The 20,905-nt window shown below is 44.1% G+C and overlaps 1 protein-coding gene across 13 annotated transcripts in view; it reads left to right on the top strand.

The window, feature by feature from the left end:
* Positions 1 to 20,905, top strand: part of KDM2B (lysine demethylase 2B) — a 174,833-nt gene that overhangs the window by 23,020 nt on the left and 130,908 nt on the right. For 12 of the 13 annotated variants that reach the window (XM_056534717.1, XM_056534724.1, XM_056534712.1 and 9 more), the window contains one exon: positions 2,544 to 2,590. In XM_056534717.1, the coding sequence (XP_056390692.1) occupies positions 2,544 to 2,590 (47 nt within the window). The remainder of the gene's footprint in view (positions 1 to 2,543; positions 2,591 to 20,905) is intronic. The other variant, XM_056534762.1, reaches the window with a different exon arrangement.

The raw sequence follows: 20,905 nt of genomic DNA, 5'->3' as shown, positions 1-20,905 counted from the left end.
AAAGACTGCTCCATGGGTAGTACACAAGATCCAGAGCTGTCCTTGAGCAGAAGGTGGCCAGACAGAGGAGCTGTAAACAATAAAAACTGAGTGTGCATAACATGAAAAGGAAGCAATTTTGTTATAAAATGTATATGCAAAATTGCTTACTTTTATGTTAACTACAAAATAAAAGTTAATGTAGGAGATGGGGGGTGGGGGGGACATTTTAAAGGGGTGGTCTCACCTTGGAAAATTGCTTTTTTCTGCCGCCTCCAGGTTGTTTGCAACAACTGGAGGTGGTTGGAAAAGCAGGAAATTTAAGAAATTTGAATAACTCCCATGGGCTTTCTGCTATTCCAACCACCGTATTCTTCTGCTGATTTTCCTACCCTTTTACTTCAATGGGTAGGAAAATTTGCAGCAGAAAATAAGCTGAAAATGCATATATATATATATATATATATATATATATATATATATATATATATATATATATATATATATATATATATATATATACTGCTCTAACAGTACACATCCTCATTGTCACACGACTAAATACTAGCTGGCATTGTGAAAAACATGTTAAAATGTTTGAAAAGTAAGGGTGTATTCACATCACGATTTTTACATCTGTTGAATGTATCGTTAAAGCAGAGGGTTTAAAAAAAAAAAAGAAATCTGAACAAAAAAAATTTAATCGGATGTTTCTAAACCTCTTGGGGGACATTTATCTTTGTTGCTTTTTTTTGCTTTAGTTTTGCTTATGTGCTACATATTTATTATACTATCACAGGGGGTTGATAAATTTGGAGCAAATAAGCAAAACAAAAAAGTCCCAGCTGAGACTTTTTAGCAACTTTATAAATTTGCTCCTGTACAGGAGTTTTGTACTCCAGATCAGACCTGGAGTAGACTTGCAACTTTTTGTATGGGGTTTACGACTTTTTATTGCCTACGTGCGACTTTCGCACATCATAAATACCTGACCACTGCAAAGTGAAAACTAAACTAATTTGATAAGGTAAGGGTGTCTGTAACTTTCTGCTTACTCACAAGTCACACAAAAAAAAGTGTTCAGGCGCATGTACGACTTTTGTATGCCAAAAAAACTCTAAATACCTTGATAAATGTCCCCCCTTATCTGCCAGATGTATACTAGTCTGTTATATATAATTTTTTTTTTTTTTATCTGTTTTTAAACTGGACAGTGGGAGAACATGTGGTGCAGGACACATAATGGTTTTTGTTATAAGGTGTTTTTTTATTTTCTTTACTATTTTCATCCTTTTTAATATTATTAGGCTGCTTTCACACTATGAAAAGTACCCGTTATATAACACCCGTTATAAAATAGCGGGCGATTGCCGGGTTAAACCGCCATTAGAAAGTCCCTAACATACGTTAGAAAATCCCATTATAGTCTATGGGATTTTTCGAATAGCCGTTTTATGCTGTTATCGCCCGTTATTCATAACAGCCGTTATTTTATGACTGGAGATAGTAACGGGAGAAATAGTGCATGCACTATTTCTTCTGTTCAATCGCCCGTCACAAAATAATGTCCGTTATTAATAACGTGCGATAACTGGTTAAAACGGCTATTAGAAAAATCCCATAGACTATAATGGGATTTTCTAACGTACGTTAGGGATTTTCTAATGGCGGTTTAACCCTGCAATCGCCCGCTATTTTATAACGGGCGTTATATAACGGGTACTTTTCATAGTGTGAAAGCAGCTTTAGAAGTCAGAAAATCCCTGCTACAATAATTTGCAAAATGTTTCTTGAGATATGAAACATTAAGGGGTATTCCCACTGCATAAAGTTAAGGCGTATTACTAGGTTATGCCATCACTTTGGGTGGGGTTTGACCTTTGGGGTATCCATGGATTGTAAATAGCAGATGCACACTTTGCTGGTATAGTAGTTCCACTTTGGAGGGGAAAAAAACTCAGAAGAGGGTGTAGCACCACACTTGAAATACATATTTACAATTGTCACAATTGAATATGGGGGTCCTAAATGTCAGATCTATACCAGTTATAAGTAATGGAATATGCTATGTAATGATATGATGGATCACTTTTTAGGGTAAGTTTTAACTGGTTAGGCTTACTTTTATGAGCCCTGTATATTTATGTATATGGTTAAAGGAGTAGTTCAGTGAACAACCTAAAATCTGGTCAAGAGGTTACTAAAAACAAAAAAAAAAGCCCTGGACTCTTACCTTTGTCTCTCCCGCGCCGTTTTCGGCATAAATGGGCTCAGCTCCCTTCTGTCTGGCACTTCCGCGCTCAGCGAATCAGTTACAGAGACGGGACATTGTTCTGGCAGCTGACTGAGGAGGGTGTGTCGTCACCAAATGTGAATGGAAGTGCTCTTTTACACCAGCACAGCACTGGAGCAATGAAGGTAATAGATGGGGTGGGGGTTTATTTATTTTTTTTCTCCTGGACTACCCCTTTTAAAATACTTATGCACACAGTATGTAACCTTATACAGATACCACACCTCCTTTATACATTCTAAACTGTGCTTTTTTTTCCCCCCCATTGTAGAATGCCAGAGCAGGAGTTTACTGTTAGAGATGTGAAACTACTGGTGGGTAAGTGGTTATTTTTAGTTCATTGTAGGCTTTTATTATGATCTTTCTTAATTATTAAATTGTATTCTGCATGCTGTATTATCTTTATGTACTGCAGTTAATTACACTGAATCTCCATACTCTGTGTAGACCAGAGTGATCAGCATGTATACTGTGAAAGTGCTGATGGCATACATTGCTGAACTAATGTGTTACTGTTGACAATAAGTTAAAAACTGGTGTATTATAATAAAAAAAAATCTATAAATATAAAACTATGTATGTGTGTATGTTCCAGCATCACGTCCAAACGGCTAAAGATATTATGAAACTTGGCACACATGTTGCTTATATGTCAACAACAAACATAGGATAGGTGATTTAACCCTTACCCACCCCAGGGGTGAGGTTTTTGTTTAAAGTCCCTTACAAGTCTATGGGAAATATGTTACTGCATAACTTCCAAACGGCTGGAGATATCTCGATAATACTTGGTCACATGTTACTTAAATTAACTATCCTATATTTTAAGTGGACATATAAGTAACATGTGACCAAGTATTATTGAAATATCTCCAGCTGTACGGAAGTTATGTGAGAACATACATTTCCCATTGATTTGCATGGGACTTTAAACAAAAACCCGACCTTCACAAATGGGGGTAGTTGTGGAGTTAAATTAACTATCCTATATTTTAAGTGGACATATAACTCCACAACTACCCCCATTTGTGAAGGTCGGGTTTTTGTTTAAAGTCCCATGCAAATCAATGGGAAATGTATGTTCTCACATAACTTCCGTACAGCTGGAGATATTTCAATAATATTTGGAACACATATTACTTATATGTCAAATAAAAATGACATTTAAATTAACCCTTACCTACACCTTTTTATAAAAAATGGGTTTTTGTTTCAAGTCCCATGCAAGTATATGGGACTTCCAGTACATTACTCCACAAGCTCCGCTCTGAATCTCCTGGTGAATGTGTCAGTCCGGCTTGCAAGCCACACCCCATCTCACAAAGACACGCCCACATTTTAAGCCCCACCTCTTTTATTATCTACCCTTTGTGTGCATAGGTCTGGCTTGCAAATGACGCCCTGTCCCACAAAGCCACGTCCCCTTCTATTTTCAGCTTACAATATCTTCATCACAAATCGGTCCCACCTGAGGTTGGGATAGGAGGTCAGGATATGAAGTCAAAAGCTTCCTCCTTTGTTGCCTTTCCTCCCCAACAAGGATTAGGAAGGAAAAACCGGGCAATGCCGGGTAGTCGGCTAAAATATAGATAGAATATATATATTAGGGATCGACCGATATCGTTTTTTTAGGGCCGATAACTTATACCGATATTCCGGTGTAAGTAATCAGCTATTTATCCCCCCGCGGCACCGCTGCAGATCATTGATTTAAAGCGGGCGCTTTAAATCAATGAACTGCAGTGGCTTTTGCGGTGCCATAGACCGCCGCCACCCGCTACTCTCCCCCTGCCTGTTCGTGGGTCCTGAGTCCGATTGCCGCCGCCGCATTGCTCCCCCCCACCGCCGCGCCGCGTCACACCCCCCACTGCGGCGGGTCGTGGCCGTCACGGTGCGGGGTGGGGGGGCATTATCTGCTTATCGGCAAGGTAATTGCCAATACCGATAATGCCCAAAATCGTGATTATCGGACGATAATATCGGCCAAACTGATAATCGGTCCTCTAATTCCTCTAATATATATCTTTAGAGGAAGATGCTCCCTCATCACTTTAGGCAGAAAAAGGAAGCAGAGGTTAACACCACCAACTGTTTCCTGTCCCTGCAGGAATGGGTCAGGGAGACCACGTTTGGCACAGTGACAATTACCTTGGCAGCAGCAGATGGTCAGTGGGGGTTCCACGAGTCTTCCTTCCTCCTATCAGAATAAGCTGCGCAGGTACTCCTTGGTGCAGGAGTCACCTGGTAAGGAATGCCACTTCGTTCTATCCCAGAGAGGGTGCTGCCCAGAGGTTCTGCAGGTGTGGAAGGCCACCTTGATTGGGGGGGAATGCTACTTTCTGTCAAACTGGGAAGGTGAAAAATTGGATTTGGGTGGAGATGACACAAAGAATAAATAACAGTTTGCCCAGCCATACACTCTATGTGAGGTGTTCCTACATAGGGTGTATGAATGGGCAAACTGTTATTTATTCATTCTGTTGTGATTTCTCCCCAATCCCCCTAGTTTTCCTCCATACTACTCTTGTGTACTACCTGTTTCTTTGTGTCCCCTGCCTCATTATATTCCTCACACCTGTGCTGTATAGCCGGCCCTTTACAATTGAGGGACTCATTTTTGAACATGGAGTAAATACTGTACCCCTCTTTTTTGTCCATTAATTGGGACAAGCTCACCCAGCTTTTCAACGTTGATTCTGACCACTCTATTTCTTGTGATTTTATTAATATTTTTTATTTAATGTTTAATAAAGATTATTCAATTGTTTAATACTTTACCTGTATGGCCTCCATTTTTCTGTGAGTATCTATATATGGCCAAGGTTATTGTGCCATTTGTTGTTCTGTTACAGATTTGTAAATTACTTGTATTAAAAAAAATCTTACTCCTTCCAGTACTTATTAGCTGCTGAATACTACAGAGGAAATTATTTTCTTTTTGGAACACAGTGATTTTTGCTGACATCTGTCAATTTTAAGAATTGTCCAGAGTAGGAGAAAAACTAAAAAAGGGTATTGCAACTAAGCTGACTCGCCATACAGACCGAGGATGAATGGCCCAAAATCTGAAGCGCTGGAGCTTAGAAGAAAAATCAAGCTGCCTGCCCATGTAGATCAACGAACAAAGAAAGGTAAATTCAGTTTCTCAGCAGAACAAAACTGTTAAATTTCAAGCTTTAACTCCTTGGGGACGAAGGGCGTATGTATACGCCCTCGCGTCCCGTCACATAAAGACGGAGGGCGTATCCATACGCCCTCCGTATTTCCGATCACTGCCGCTCGCCGGGCGGTGATCGGACTGGGATGCCTGCTGATATCTATCAGCAGGCATCCCGTGGCAATGCCTAGGGGGGTCCTGAGACCCCCACATATCGGCGATCGCAGCAAATCGCAGGTCAATTCAGACCAGTGACCCGATCTCCCGGAAAATAAGACTGCTCGGAGCTGTCAGAGACAGCTCCGACCAGCCTAAAGCATAGGAGCGGGGTGGCAATGTTGCCACCCCCTCCAATCCCCTGCCATTGATCGGTCAGGCTGACCACCAATGGCAGGAGGGGGGCGGGGGGGTTACAGTTCATTTCCCCCCGCTCTGCGCACCGATCGAAGTCGGTACAGAGCGGGGGAACACGGGCGGCGAGTGGCTTACCCGGACCTGCGAAGGCGGCGGCATCCAGGAGCAGCGGCGGAAGAGCGACGTCCGGAAAGTGCGGCGGAGAAGGCTGCAGTGAAGATCGCGATAAGTCTGGGCATGCTTGGAGTTGTAGTTTTGCAACATCTGGAGGGCTACAGTTTGGAGACCACTGTTCTTCCCCAGTTGTTGCATAACTACAACTCCTAGCATGCCCAGACTGTCCAGGCATGCTGGGAGTTGTAGTTCGGCAACATCTGAAGGGCCAGATATTGCAGAACTACACGCCCAGCATCCCTGACTGTACTGGCATGCTGGGAATTGTAGTTTTGCAACAGCTGTAGGCAAACTTGTTGGGAAACACTGAGCTAGAGTCTGTTTCCTAACTCAGTGATTCCAACCCGTGTGCCTCCAGCTGTTGCAAAACTACAACTCCCAGAGTGCACTGACAGACCGTACATGCTGGGACTTGTAGTCTTGCAACAGCTGGAGGCACATGGGTTGGAATCACTGAGCTAGAGTCGGTTTTCTAACGCCGTGGTTCCCCACCAGTGTGCCTACAGCTGTTGTAAAACTACAACTCCCAGCATGTACGACCTTTCAGTGCATTCTGGGAGTTGTCATTTTGCCACAGCTGAAGGTTTGGGGTACACGGGCAGGTTTACAGTGGGTTTCCTTCAAGGAAACTTACTGTGAACCCCTGCCTGTGTGAATGTACCCTAAAAACACTACACTAACAAATAATAAAAAGTTAAACACTACACATACACCCCCTTACGTCGCCCCCCCCCCCCCCCCCCCCCCAATAAAAATGAAAAACGTCTCGTACGGCAGTGTTTCCTAAACAGCACCTCCAGCTGTGGCAAAACCACAACTCCCAGTGTTGCCGGACAGCCATAGACTGTCCTGGCAGGCTGGGAGTCTTGCAACAGCTGGAGGCACCCTGTTTGGGAGACACTGCTGTAGGATTTTGGTGGAGACAAGCCCCATCCTTGTAACCGGGTCCACCCCGACTGCAAATTCCTTATTCAGGCCTCAAATGCGCATGGCACTCTATCACTTCAGAGCCCTGTCGTATTTCAAGGCAACAGTTTAGGGCCACATATGGGGTATCTCCATACTCGGGAGAAATTGCGTTACAAATTTTGGGGGGATTTTTCTCCCATTACCCTTTGTAGAAATGGTAAATTTGGGGAAAAAACCTGCACTTTAGTGAAAACATTTTTTTTTTTTCATTTACACATCCGAATTTAACGAAAAGTTGTCAAACACCTGTGGGGTGTTAAGGCTCACCGGACCCCTTGTTACGTGCCTTGAGGGGTGTAGTTTCCAAAATAGTATGCCATGTGTTTTTTTTTTTTTTTTTTTTTTTTGCTGTTCTGGCACCATAGGGGCTTCCTAAATGCGACATGCCCCCAAAAACCATTTCAGCAAAACTCACTCCAAAATCCCATTGTCACTCTGAGCCCTCTACTGCGCCCGCCGAACACTTGACATACACATATAAGGTATGTGCTTACTCGAGAGAAATTGGGTAACACAGTTTGGGGGGCTTTTTCTCCTTTTACCCCTTGTAAAATGTAAAAAACTAGGTCTACAAGAATATGCGAGTGTAAAAAATTAAGATTTTAAATTTTCTCCTTCACTTTGCTGCTATTCCTGTGAAACACCTAAAGGGTTAACCAACTTACTGAATATCATTTTGAATACTTTGAGGGGTGCAGTTTTTATAATGGGGTAATTTATGGGGTATTTCTAATATGAAGACCCTTCAAATCCACTTCAAAACTGAACTGGCCCCTAAAAAATTCCGATTTTGAAAATTTTGTGAAAAATTTGAAAATTGCTTCTGAACTTTGAAGCCCTCTGATGTCTTCCAAAAGTAAAAACATGTTAACTTTATGATGAAAATATAAAGTAGACATATTGTATATGTGAATCAAAATATTATTTATTTAGAATGTTTGTTTATTTTCCTTTCAAGCAGAGAGCTTCAAAGTTAGAAAAATGCAAAATTTTCAATTTTTTCATCAAATTTTGGAATTTATCACCAAGAAATTATGCAAGTATCGACAAAAATTTACCACTAACATAAAGTAGAATATGTCACGAAAAAACAGTCTCGGAATCAGAATGAAAAGTAAAAGCATCCCAGAGTTAGTAATGCTTAAAGTGACAGTGGTCAGAATTGCAAAAAATGCTCCCGTCCTTAGGATTATAATGGGCTCTGTCCCCAAGGAGTTAATGGAGTCATTTAAAACATGGAGAGTCCAAAGATAAAAACATCCACACCGACGTGTTTCGGGCTTAGCTCAAGCCCTTAGTCATGGCAATTTATAGTAAGACTGTGCTTTCTTTTATATCCATGATACCTATGGTAATGACCAGAGTCCTCCCATCCACACGGACTGGCGTGTGACGACAGTTCTGGTTATGGAAACCGGTGAAGCCATCAGTAAACCTCGTGCTGGACCTTGATTCACCAGTAAAACATGGACTGGACAGTGGTTCTCCTGTTTATAGGAGTTATGAAGTGGATACAAAACGCATAATATGAACAAGGTAACAGCGTTAGTATGGAAAAGACTGTTTGCATTGTTTTCAGTGAACACTATTGTAAGTAGGATATGATATTTGTATGCCTCGATATCCCATCAACAGCTCGCATTGCAAGGGTTATGTGTATTCATACTAGTAGTTGAAAAGACCGTAAAAGTAATAAATAATAATAATAATGGAACTTGATACAATTGACAGGATATGCAACACTTAAAACAAGTGTATACAGCATATGTATGATGTATTCAGTTCCTAAGATTGCTGCGGCGCCTCACACGTGCAAATGGAGAGATAATTTATATACTGTAATTTATATAATATATATGTGCATTAGTAGACGGGACTCTCAGAAAACAAGCGCATGATGTGAGCAGTATCAATGAATGCGCTTGGAGTCCCTAAATATTATGCGTGAAGTGACAAATTAAACAAGTGGATATTTTGTGATTCTTGCTAGGGTAAACAAATGCAATGAAACAGAATCTAATATGGTCATGGAAAAGAATCCCTATAGGTTATGTTGAGCCTATAGTAAATGGATAGTTACTGTGAGAGTTTGTTCAATGGAGTATGTGGAGTAAAATTAGTTTGAAAAGAAAAACGTTGCAGATGGTGTACCAAATAATAAAGGTACAACTTAAGGTATATGATAAAATGGGCAATGTACCAAATGGGGGGGGGGGGAGACCATGAGGAATGCAGGCACAAAATATGCGTAACATTGTATCTAAAGTAGAAACCATACATATTATTGGCCATTTGTATGGTAGAAAATAGAATCCAAGGATAATTTGAACATATAACATAGAATAAGCAGGTAAAAATGAGCTGCGATGTCGACAGCAAAAATAAATATCGCTAGCCATACCATTAATTTAGATAAGATAAACAAAAATGTCTCAAATATATGTACCAATAATGGTTCAAAGCAATATACCATCTGATAAACTAAAAACTAAAACTGACATATTTATACTTAGTAAAAATGAACTGAGAAATGAAAGTAGTGAAGAATATAGTACAGTACCAAGACAAGTACTAATATATGTAATCAAATCAATTCGAAAGTTTAGTACGCCTGGTGCACGGGAGTCCAAGAACAGAATCCAATATGCCTCCCGTGAATGCACCAGGCTTGACCAATCCCCACCTCGGCGGGATTGCTGTACTTTTTCTATACCACATATGATTATAGAAGAACTATCTCCCTCATGGACTTCTTGAACATGCTTGCTTAATCCAGATGATGGACGGACATTGTTAAAGGAGTTAGTGGGTAAGCTTCCTCTCAAATGTTCAGCTATGTGAGTTTTCAACTTTCTGATTGTGCAGCCCACATATTGGAGATGACATATCTCCAGTGAGAGTAACATATAAAGTTTTATGGAATTATTTTATAAACTGTACGTAAATCTTAGATTGAAGGTGTTGTCATTTATGTATTGATGAAACAGGGCGGCTTCTGATTCTGTACCTGTCCACAGTAGGAGGAGGTCGTCTATAAAGCGGCCATACCACCCCAGCATGGGGCGGTAGGGGTTGTCGGCTGCATAAAGGTGGACCTCCTCCTAGTGTGACATGAAAAGATTTGCTAGAGATGGGAAAAATTTAGCTCCCATAGGACAGCCAAGTAGCTGCAGAAAGAAGTGTCCTTTGAATGTAAGGAGCCGGACACGGCATACATATGCTGTATACACTTGTGTTATGTGTTGCATATCCTGTCAATTGTATAGAGTTTATTTTTTTTTTACGGTCTTTTCTACTACTAGTATGAATATACATATAACCCTTGCAATGCGAGCTGTTGATGGGATATCGAGGCATACAAATTTCATATCCTACTTTACAATAGTGTGGACTGAAAACAATGCAAATAGTCTTTTCCATACTAACGCTGTTACCTTGTTCATATTATGCGTTTTGTATCCACTTCATAACTCCTATAAACAGGAGAGCCGCCGTCCAGTCCATGTTTTACGCGGTTTACTGATGTCTTCACCTGTTTCCATAACCGGAACTGTCGTCACACACCAGTCCGTGTGGATGGGAGGACTCTGGTCATTACCATAGGTATCATGGATATAAAAGCAAGCAGTCTTACTATAAATTGCAATCACTAAGCGCTTGAACTAAGCCCGAAACGCGTTGATGTTTATATCTTTGGATTCCCCATGTTTTAAATGACTCCATTAAAGCTTGAATTTTAAGTTTTTTTCGGCTGAGAAGCTGGATCCACCATTGTTAGGAGAAAAACCCCATAGCAAACATATATGCTGCTCTGGACAGTTTCTAAAATGGACAGAGAGCACTGCGCCCGTGATGTCAGCAGAGAGCACGGTGTTCCAAAAAGAAAAGCATTTCCTCTGTAGTATTCAGCAGCTAATAAATACTGAAGGATTAAGATTTTTTTAATAGAAAGTTAAACAGATTTGTAAATTACTTCTGACACCAGTTGATTTAAAAAAAAAAAAATAAAAAAAATATTTCCACCGGAGTACCCCTTTAATGACAAACATTAAAGGGTTTATCCACCATAAGGTGACTTTAGTACGTACCTGGCAGACAGTAATGGACAAGCTGAGGAAGGATCTGCGCTTGTCTTTGGGATAAATGGCTATGTTGTGAGATTACCATAATACTGTGGCTAGCTTTTTGTGAAATTGTATTTCCTGTTTGACTTTTCTCTTTTTGACTACAAATACCACAATTCCATTTTCCTCCTTCCCACACATCAGCCACCCCACCCATTGAAACTTAAATGAACTGCATCCATCCAAAGACCTGTGGTTTTCAGTCAGGGTGCCTACAGCTGTTGCATTAGTTGCAGATTGATCTCTCTCCCACCAAGCGATCCCTCCACCCATTGAAGCAGACAGGCTCCCTGTCACCAGCTGACTCGTGAGTCAGGTCTGGGACGCATTGTAAGCTGGGAAAAATCCAAGACAACAGTCATTTTGTATGCTGATAAAAATAGTGGGGTGAAAATCACAGAAGAATTGTGAGAAAACACAGGTACAGACACTATATTATATGAACTACACTAACTTTACAGTCCCTGTAGCATAGTCAAATAAAATTTCTGGAATACCCCTTTAAAGGATTATTCCGGGCAAAAACATCTTATCTCCTATCAAAAGGATAGGGGATAAGATGTCTGATCGTGGGGGGCCCGCTGCTGGGACCCCCCCGCGATCTCCCTACAGCACCCTCATTCTATGCAGAGCTGCGTCTCTAGTTTTGGAAATCTCCAGGTTTCCGAGACTGGAGACGTGACTTAATGCCATGCCCCCTCCATTCATGTCTATGGGAGGGGGCGTGATGGACATCACGTCCCCAGTCCCGGAAACCCGGAGGTTTCCGAAACTAGAGACATAGCTCCGCATAGAAAGTGGGTGCTGCAGGGAGATCGCGAATAGGGGATAAGATGTTTTTGCCCGGAATACCCCCTTTAACCTTTTAGACGCTGCAATCAAAGTTTATTGCAGGGTCTCTAAAATGCAGGGTCAATGGTCCCAGCAGCTCAGCGAAGCTGATCTGGACTATCGTGGTAAAAGTGCGATGTCTCGATCAGCTGAGTGGCTGGCAGGAGGGCTCTTACCTGCCTCCTCGTTATTTGATCAGTCCTCTGCTGCTCCGGGAAGCTTCAGCAGCAGCCTGGAGCAGCAGAGCATGATAACACTGATCAATGCTATGGCATAGCATTTACCAGTTTACGCAATCAAAAGATTGCATGATCTATCCCCCTATGAGGACTTTAACAAAAATAAAATTTATAAGTGAATTAACCCCTTCCTAATAAAAAGTTTGAATCCCTCCCTTTTCTTATTTAAAAAAAAAATTATGTAATAATAAAAAGTAAAAATGAGCATATGTGGTACCATCGCATGCATAAATGTCCGAACTGTTAAAATATAAGCTTAGTTAAACCGCACAGTCAGTGGCGTATATGTTAATAAAAAAAGTCCAAAATGGCTAATTTTGTCACTTTATATTCCATAAAATAATTTATAAAAAGCAATCAAAAAGGGGGGCGTGGCTTGACACTCTACTGAATGGCCACACTGTGAGAGAGCTCCTGCTCCCATGGCCCTAAATAAGCCTTAAACCTTCAACTTAGTGACCCAGCTTCACTACATATGGAGGACCTCCCACAGGCACCCGACACCCTCTGCACCCACCCGGCAGCCCGACGCCCCACCTGGAGACATCCGGAGGTTCCTGCAATCCACGCGCCCGCCCCGACATTACTGGGCCGGCGCAGGGCCTGAGGTCACGCTCGGGGCCACCTGCTGAAGTCCTGACCTGTGCTCCCCTGGTGTCCTCTCCTTCAGGGTTTGAGTCCCGCGTGCTGCCCTCCTCTCTGCGGCCGCGGACCTCTGCTGCCTCACGCCAGCTCTGCGTTCCTTCCTCATGCCGGCTCTGCGTTGCTGCCGGCACCTCCTGCTGTGGACCTCGCTCCTCAATCATCTCTGCAACAGCCCCCAGTGGCCTTCCCTGTCCAAGCTCCCCCGGCACCCACCGGTATTACCTGGGGGTCTGAGCAGCCCACTCCTCAGCCGCTTTCTCTGGGGGGGGGGGGGGGTCTGGATCTGGAGCCTCCTGCACTCCTTTGCCCTGCCACCTTGGATGCTCCTGCTGCCCACCGGACTCTGTCTACAACCCCATAGCTGCAGAGGAGCCCCCGGCATACCGGCATGTCTGCCGGTGCTCCCCGTTTGCCCTCTCAGGGGTCACCTTCCCACTCCCCTGGGCCCCAGGTGCCTTCGGGAGCAGCCTCCTCATCCTTGGATACAGTCTCTGAGGTTGACCTGCCCTGCTCCGGCTTGCCAGCACTACACTGCAAGACCTTAGTCAGCTTCTTTCCCAAATTCTGACAAAAGAGGACTTTGTTCCCTTATTCTTGAGGTGAAGGATACCTGCCGGGTGGAAATTGCTTCCATTCGACAGGATCTACAGCTTGTTTCTGATCGGGTGGAGTGTTTGGAGGACGCGCATGATACCACCAGAGCTTAAATTGCCCAACTCCACTGCACCGTTGCTTCCCAAACTGACTTTCTCTGATCACCATGCCCATGAGGAGGACTTGGACAATCTGGGCTGGCGTTATAACATTCGGGTGCATGGGAAGCAACCCGTGAGGAGGATCTTTTTGCCACCCTAGAAGCCATCTTCAACCTGATTCTGGGAGAGTCCCCCTCTCACAAGACTAAGCTGGACAGGGCGCATAGGGCTCTCTAGCCTAAATCCACCACGGGCACCCCCAGGGATGTTGTTTGCTGCGTGCATGATTTCCAAGTGAAGGAGGCCATTATGGCTAAAGCCCGCTCACTACAGAATTTCGACTTTGGGGCCCCCATTGAGCTATACAAAGATCTGTCCTGGCTGACGCTACGGAAGTGTTGCATGCTCCAACCTCTCTTGTCTGTCCTTTGCTCCCACCAGGTGCATTACAGACGGAACTTTCCGTTTGCTCTTCATGCTCTTAGGGATCCTTCTCTGAACTACCGGCCTTCTGTTCTGCGCTGGACTTGCGGGTCCATCAGCTGGTGGATTGGGACCTCGCCTCTGCCCTTGCCCCCTGTGTGGCAGCCTGTCCGGTCCGGCCCCCCCGAGTAGTCTCAGATGGCTCCTGTCTCTCCTGATTACTCCTGGCTTGGGACTTTCTCGTGTTACCTGATCCTGTCCTGCATGGACTTCCTGCTGATGTTTTGATATTTCCTCCCCTTCTTTTTTGATAGTTTTTTACTGATTATCCTATACTCGCATTATTGGTCACCTGTAGTTTGATTTTCCTCTAGATTGTGAGTTCCTTGCTGTGGCCTAGGGGTGGGGGGGGGGGTGCTTGCCCTTCATTGTAGTCGTTCCTTGGTGGTGGTCTTTCATTCTCCCTCTCAAGGCTTGAGCAATGGATCGTCCATGCCTTGGTTATCGATCCACCTTGGTGGTTTTGGCCTCCTGCATTTGGCTTTGTCAATGGTATTGTTTCATTTCAATTTTTTGTTTTTGCTATCTTTTCTGTTGTCCTGTCTGTGTGGTGTTTTTGTCTGTTGGTCTTCCTGTCGTCCGCTGTTCCCATCCTCTTCTTGCTTTCCCATTTCACAGGTCGCCTTTCCTCGTGCTTTTTCTCTGAGGCCCTGGATCTCTTGTCTCCTCTCCACAGGTCTGCTGAAGCCTTCCTAAGGTCTTTTGTGAGTATGACTCTCTTTATTGGCTTTCTTCCTCCTCTCATCATCCACCATGGTCAGGTGTGTCTCCTTGAATGTTAAGGGCTTTAACTCCCCTCCTAAGAGGCATTTATTGCAGCGTGAACTAATGGACCTGCGAGCTACTGTGGTCTTCTTTCAGGAGACGCACTTTGACCATTCTGGATCTTTCCAATTCCTTCAGCACCCCTATCCCCAGGCCTTCCCTGCGGTCTCTGAAAGGAAGACGGCTGGGACAGCTATCTTGGTCTCTCGCTCCTGCCCTTTACAAGTCTCCTCTTGCTCTCTCGACCCCCAGGGGTGTTATGTTATACTTGAGGGGGTTCTGGGTGGGGTCCCTCTTCTGCTCTGTAATATTTACGCCCCTAACACGTCTCAAATCCCGTTTCTCTGTAGGGTCCTCTCTAGACTCCATAAATAGCCCTCTTCTGCTTGGTTACTGGGGGGCGACTTAAACCTTATTTTCTCTCCAACTATGGATCGCTACTACCTCTCTGGCTCCCAGCCTTCTCCTGCCCAGTTGCGCTTATCTTCCATTTTTCTGTGCGCTATCCGGGCCTCTTCGTTATATGACTTATGGCGGATAAACTATCCGACGGACCGTTCTTTTAGTTTTTTATTCGCACCCGCATAAGTTGCACACCCGCATAGATTATTTTTTCGGTAACCTTCCCATGGTGCGCATGCTCTCTACTGCTTCCCTTGAACCTATTTCCTTGTCCGACCATTGCCCTGTTGTCGTCCTCCTTTTCACACTCTCCTTCTTCACTCAGGAGATGCCACTGGCGTTTGAATGATTCTTACCTTTAAAGTGTTGCCTTCTCAGGAGTCGATTCAGGCATGTATCACCGACTACTTTGCTACTAATGAGTGCTCTGTTTCTTAGCAGGTGGTCCTTTGGTAGGCCCGTAAGTCGGTGGTACAGGGTCACTGCATTGCCCTTGGGGCCAGACTTAAACGTGATGCCCTGGCTCGCTCCCAGGACTTATGCGCCCTGATCGTCCACCTGGTGGCTCTGACTCTCCTCTCCTTCTGTTTCCACCCTGAGGCGCTTGGTCAACTTGGTGATCTGGCTCTTCATAGGGTGGAGCAGCAGCTGTTATATGCCAAGCAGCGTTTTTATGAGAAAGGTAATAAAGCTCACACTATGTTGGCCAGGCGCCTACGTGATCGTGCTGCTACCCACTTGCCTTCTGCCCTGAAGGACTCCTCAGGTGTCTTACGCTATCACCCCGCTGAGATTTGTCGATTACTACTCTGGCCTTTTATTCTCTCCCTTCGCAACTTCTGTCTGACCCGGGGGGAGTGTGCTGCCGCTCTTGATTCTTATCTGTCCCGATGCGGCTTGCCTACTCTTTCGGGGGCCGATCAGGTGGTTCTCAATGCGCCTATCACAGGGGAGAAACTCCTTGAGGTCCTCATATCCCTCCCGATAGGCCGCTCCCCAGGGCCTGACGGATTCTCTTACCTGTACTACAAAACCCACTCTTCCATACTTGTGCCTAAACTGGTTCTTCTTTTAAATTCTTTTATGGGGGGTGATGAGATCCCGCAGTCTTTTCTACACTCGTTGATTACCCTGATACCTAAACTTGTCAAAGATCCTCATGATTGCTCCAGTTACAGGCCTATTGCCCTCCTCAACTCTGATCTGAAGCTTTTTTTCTAAAGTCCTAGCAGTAAGGCTTAGCTCCTTTCTTCCCTCCCTTATCCATAAGGATCAGGTCGGGTTTATCCCCTGTTGCCGGGGGGGGGGGGGGGGATGGGGGGGGTAATTGTGCATTGAACCTCTTGCGACCATGATCAGGAGGACATTGCTGGCATCCCCATTCACGATAGAGAGTTCGAGATCTGTTTATTTGCTGATGATGATCTCCTCACACTCTCCCGTCCTTTACTTTCTCTTCCTAACCTTCTATAGGGCCCTCCACGACTATGATGTTGTGTCTGGCTATAAGGCCAACCTCTCGAAATTAACCCTAAAGAGGCTCTCCCCCTAAACCTCCCCTCTTCTGTGTCTACTCTTCTACGCTCGAACTACTTTAAAATGGTCTACTTCTGCTATCAAGTACTTGGGGGTCCACATCACTTCCAAATACTCCACTCTTTACCCTACTAATTACCTCCCCCTTTTCCAGAAACTTAGGGCATTGCTTGAGAAATGGAAGTCTCAGTATATTTCCTTTTTCGGACGGATTGCGGCGGTTAAAATGATGCTTTTACCCAAGTCATTGTTTTTTGTTTTTTTTCCCGAAATTCTGCCGACTCGTGAACCCTTGTCTACCCTTCGCTCCTTCCAATCTGCTATCTTTTGCTTCATCTGGGATGGGAAGAGACATCGCCTGCCGATGTCAGTCATGATGGCTAGTCGGGCCATTGGGGGGGGGGGGGGGGGCTGGCTGTTCCCGATGTGGCCAAGTACTACTGGGCTGCTCACCTATGTCATCTTGTAGCTTGGTCCTCCTATCATGCATATAGCCACTGGATGGAGCTGGAGAAACTTTGTTTGGCTCCTATTCACCTGAACTCTCTCCTCTGGTGTCCTCTGTCTCTCCTCCTGGGTCCTATGTCTTTCTCTAGATATGTTTGGGGTTACTGCTCAAGGAAGTTTAGATTATATTCTCCCTCCTCCCCCTCAAGGTCTTTTCTTTACTGTCCGGCTTTTCCTGCTGGTATGTCCACCCCTATGGTACAGGAATAGGGTTCTCGAGGCCTCTTTTGCTGGGCTGATGGAGTGGACCCCTTGTCTCGCTCCCTTCTACCCTTTGAACAGCTGGTATCTCGTTGGGATCTCCCCTCGTCTGAGCACTTCCACTACCTTCAACTTACCTACAACTTAACCACTACTGGTTCTACCGTGGTCTCTCGACCTACTGGATTTGAAAGGTTGTGCCGTGGTGGACCTCAGGCGCAGGGTCTTCTCTGACATCTACTCGCTACTCCTTCAGCCCCCTGATGGAAATCGCCCATCACATCGCTACATGGGCCGTTGGGACGCTGCTCTCAATACTTCTATCACCCTGCCTCAGTGGTGCATTATTTGGTAGAGGGCTTTTAAGGCAGCCATCTGCACAGCTTATAAGGGAACCCAGTATAAGATGATCATGGCCTGGTATCACACTCCTGAGCTTTTAAATAGACTGAACCCTACGATACCTCCTCAATGCTGGCCTTGTGGGGTGGGTTTGGGTACGGTATTCCACATTTTTTGGTCCTGTCCTTTGATAGGTGACTACTGGAAGTTGGTGCAGCGATTGGTCTCTGATTTTCTGGGTCTATTGGTTCCTCTAGACCCACGAATATATCTCCTCCATCTCTCCCATCCTGCCCTATCTAAAAAAAACATTTAAGCTTTTCATGCATGTTGCCTTGGCCGCTAAAACTCTTATAGCTTAATGTTGGAAATGAACTCTCCCTCCCTCTGAGTCAGATCTACTAGTCCGGGTCCGAGAGATCCGCTCCTTAGAATATCTCACGGCCCAATTGAATAACTCTGTACCATCCTTTCTTGCAGTTTGGGAGCCTTGCGATCGTTTCTCTGACCAACAGCCACCTTGACATGTTGAGCTCCATTTTCCTTTTCACCTTTTCTCAGCTTCCTTTTCCTCTCCCTCTTGGCTCGGTTTTATATTTTGTTTTGTGTTTGTCTATGTGGTCCCTTAGTGTTTCCTTCTTTTTTCGATACCCTTACCCCCCCCCCCCCCCCCCCACACACTCTCCCTAATACTGTTCATTTTGATCTCTGGGCCTTTATAGCTTGCTGTGTCCACATGAAGAGAAATGCCTTTTTCTTTGGCTGTGTATGGCTATAGTATTGATCACTATTTTGTGACTCCCTGGTAGGGACGCGTTCTCAAGGGTTATTCCTTCCCCCTTCAGATCTTCCATAGCTGTTTACAAAGAATGCAAACAGTATACGTTTTTTGCATACTTGTGGGCGTCGCCCATTTTGATGTTACCCGCCTGTGGTTTCCCTTTTGGATTTATATATTTGAAAATTTTATTTTAAAAAAAATTACAGTTGGGGAAAAAAGCGATAAAAAAAATCCCATAAAAATTAGCCCTCATATAGCCAAGTATGCGGAAAACTTAAAAAGTTATAGGGGTCAGACAAGGACAATTTTAATATTTTTTTTCAAAAAGTTTAACTTTTTTTAAAAGCAGTACAATAATAGAAAAGCATGTAAACATTGGTATTGTTGTAAAAAAGTTCTATACTAATTTTGGTGCATGTAGTTATCATTGTTTTTGTATAGTAAAACCTACATATATTGGTTATCTTGTAACCTTACAGACCTACAGAATAAAGATAAGGTATCATTTTTAACGAAAGGTGCACTGCGTAGAAATGGAAGCAAACAATGGAGTTTTTTTTTTTTTCACCCCACTTTTTTTTTTTTGTTTTTTTGTGTGTGTGTGTGTGCAGATTTTGGTATAAAGTGATGTCATTACAAAGTACAATTGGTGAAACAAAACACAAGCCCTCATATGGGTCTGTAGGTGCAAAAATTGAAAGCGTTATGGTGTTTGGAAGTGGAGGAGGAAAAACCATAAGGACTAAAATTGGCCTGGTCCTTTAAGGGCAAATGGGCTTGGTCCTTAGAGTACCTGTCACCAAATAAATTTTAATATAGTGTTCCTTATGTAATTAGCAGACACTTTACCATTCACTTACATTTTAAACTTTTTTTTATGTTGATAATTATAAAAGCAACATAAAAAAACTGCCACTAGGTAGCTCTGTTACCTGCCACAATTAATATAGTGAGTTTGGTCTCCTCCCGTCCTGGCAGGAGACCCAACTCAGGAAATGCTTCTGGCTGCACTGAGCTTGATTAACAGCTGCACAGACTGAAACCTGCAGGAGAGCCTCACTGATAGAATCACAGACTGAAACATGCACAGAGCCTGAGGTCTTCTATTCATCACAGCTCTGCAACCATGTGCGGGTGGACGTGGTCCCCAAGCAGGCTTCAGTGATGACATGCCTGCTGGGAAATGCCCACTTTCTCCTGCTGGGAAATTGCTCTTGTGAGCAAGAAGAAAGGTATGATACACAGCTTTTTAAAGCTGCCTTTTATTTATTTATTTATTTATTTATTTATTTTTTAAGGGCTGGAGGGGTGTTAGGAGTAGTTAGGGAACATAGCCTGAGTTAGTTTAGTTTAGAACAGTTTCTTTGGTGACAGGTACTTTTTAAGGGGTTAAAGGAGTTGGGTAATGTAGGTTAATTAGATAAATCCTTCCTTGTTGAGACCTCAGTGCCTTTCTTCTAAGCTAGACCAACACCCCCCCCCCCCCCCTTTCAATCTTCATCTGACATAACATTTCTGTCCTGAAAGTTGTGATTTTTGTTGTATTTCTACTACCTGCAGAATAGGAGAAACATCCTTTTTAAGGACCACAGAAGGAGAAATTATTCTTAAAAGAAATGTTTCCCTAAATTCCACTAACGCCAAGTAATTATTCTACACCCAAAAGGGGGAGAAAAAAAAGCCTCCAGTAATAGCATGCTGGATAAAATCAGCCATACTAAAGTCTTATTAGAATCAAGGATAAGATATTTTCCACTAAAAATTAAAGCTCATATTATGTAGAGGGAAAAGATGGAGCCTTTGCTAGAACAAATTTGCAAGGCAGCCATGTGGCCTCGCCTACATACACTTGCCCTTCACTATAGTGAGAATTAAGACTGCTTATTTGGATGTTAAGTCATTCAGGCAGTGGTTCCTCCTTAGAGCTCCCTATCTGGTATGGCTCCTATGATGGTGACAGATACTGTAGAAAGAAGGAATGATATTCAATGCTAATTTGGTTTCCACATATCCTCTCATGAAGGCGCCTCCATGTATTCCCTTCTTTAACCCCTTAAGGACCAAGGACATACCGGTACGTCCTTGGTCCTGCTCTCCTGATATAACGCGGGGTTACACAGTAACCCCGCGTCATATCACGGCGGGCCTGGCGTCATAGTGAAGCCGGGACCCACCTCTAATAGCGCGCAGCGCCGATCGCGGCGCCGCGCGCTATTAACCCTTTAGCCGCGCGCTCAGAGCTCAGCCGCACGGCTAAAAGCGAAAGCGAAAGTTGCCGGCTAGCTCAGTCAGGCTGTTCGGGATAGCCACGGCAAAATCGCGGCATCCAGAACAGCTTACAGGACAGCGGGAGGGCCCCTACCTGCCTCCACGCTGTCTGATCGCCGAATGACTGCTCAGTGCCTGAGATCCAGGCATGAGCAGTCAT

Source organism: Hyla sarda, chromosome 1 (genome assembly GCF_029499605.1).
Source record: "Hyla sarda isolate aHylSar1 chromosome 1, aHylSar1.hap1, whole genome shotgun sequence".
Taxonomy (NCBI): Eukaryota; Metazoa; Chordata; class Amphibia; order Anura; family Hylidae; genus Hyla; species Hyla sarda.
Note: the sequence above shows the minus strand (reverse complement) of the source record. Positions and strands in the feature narration are given on the sequence as shown.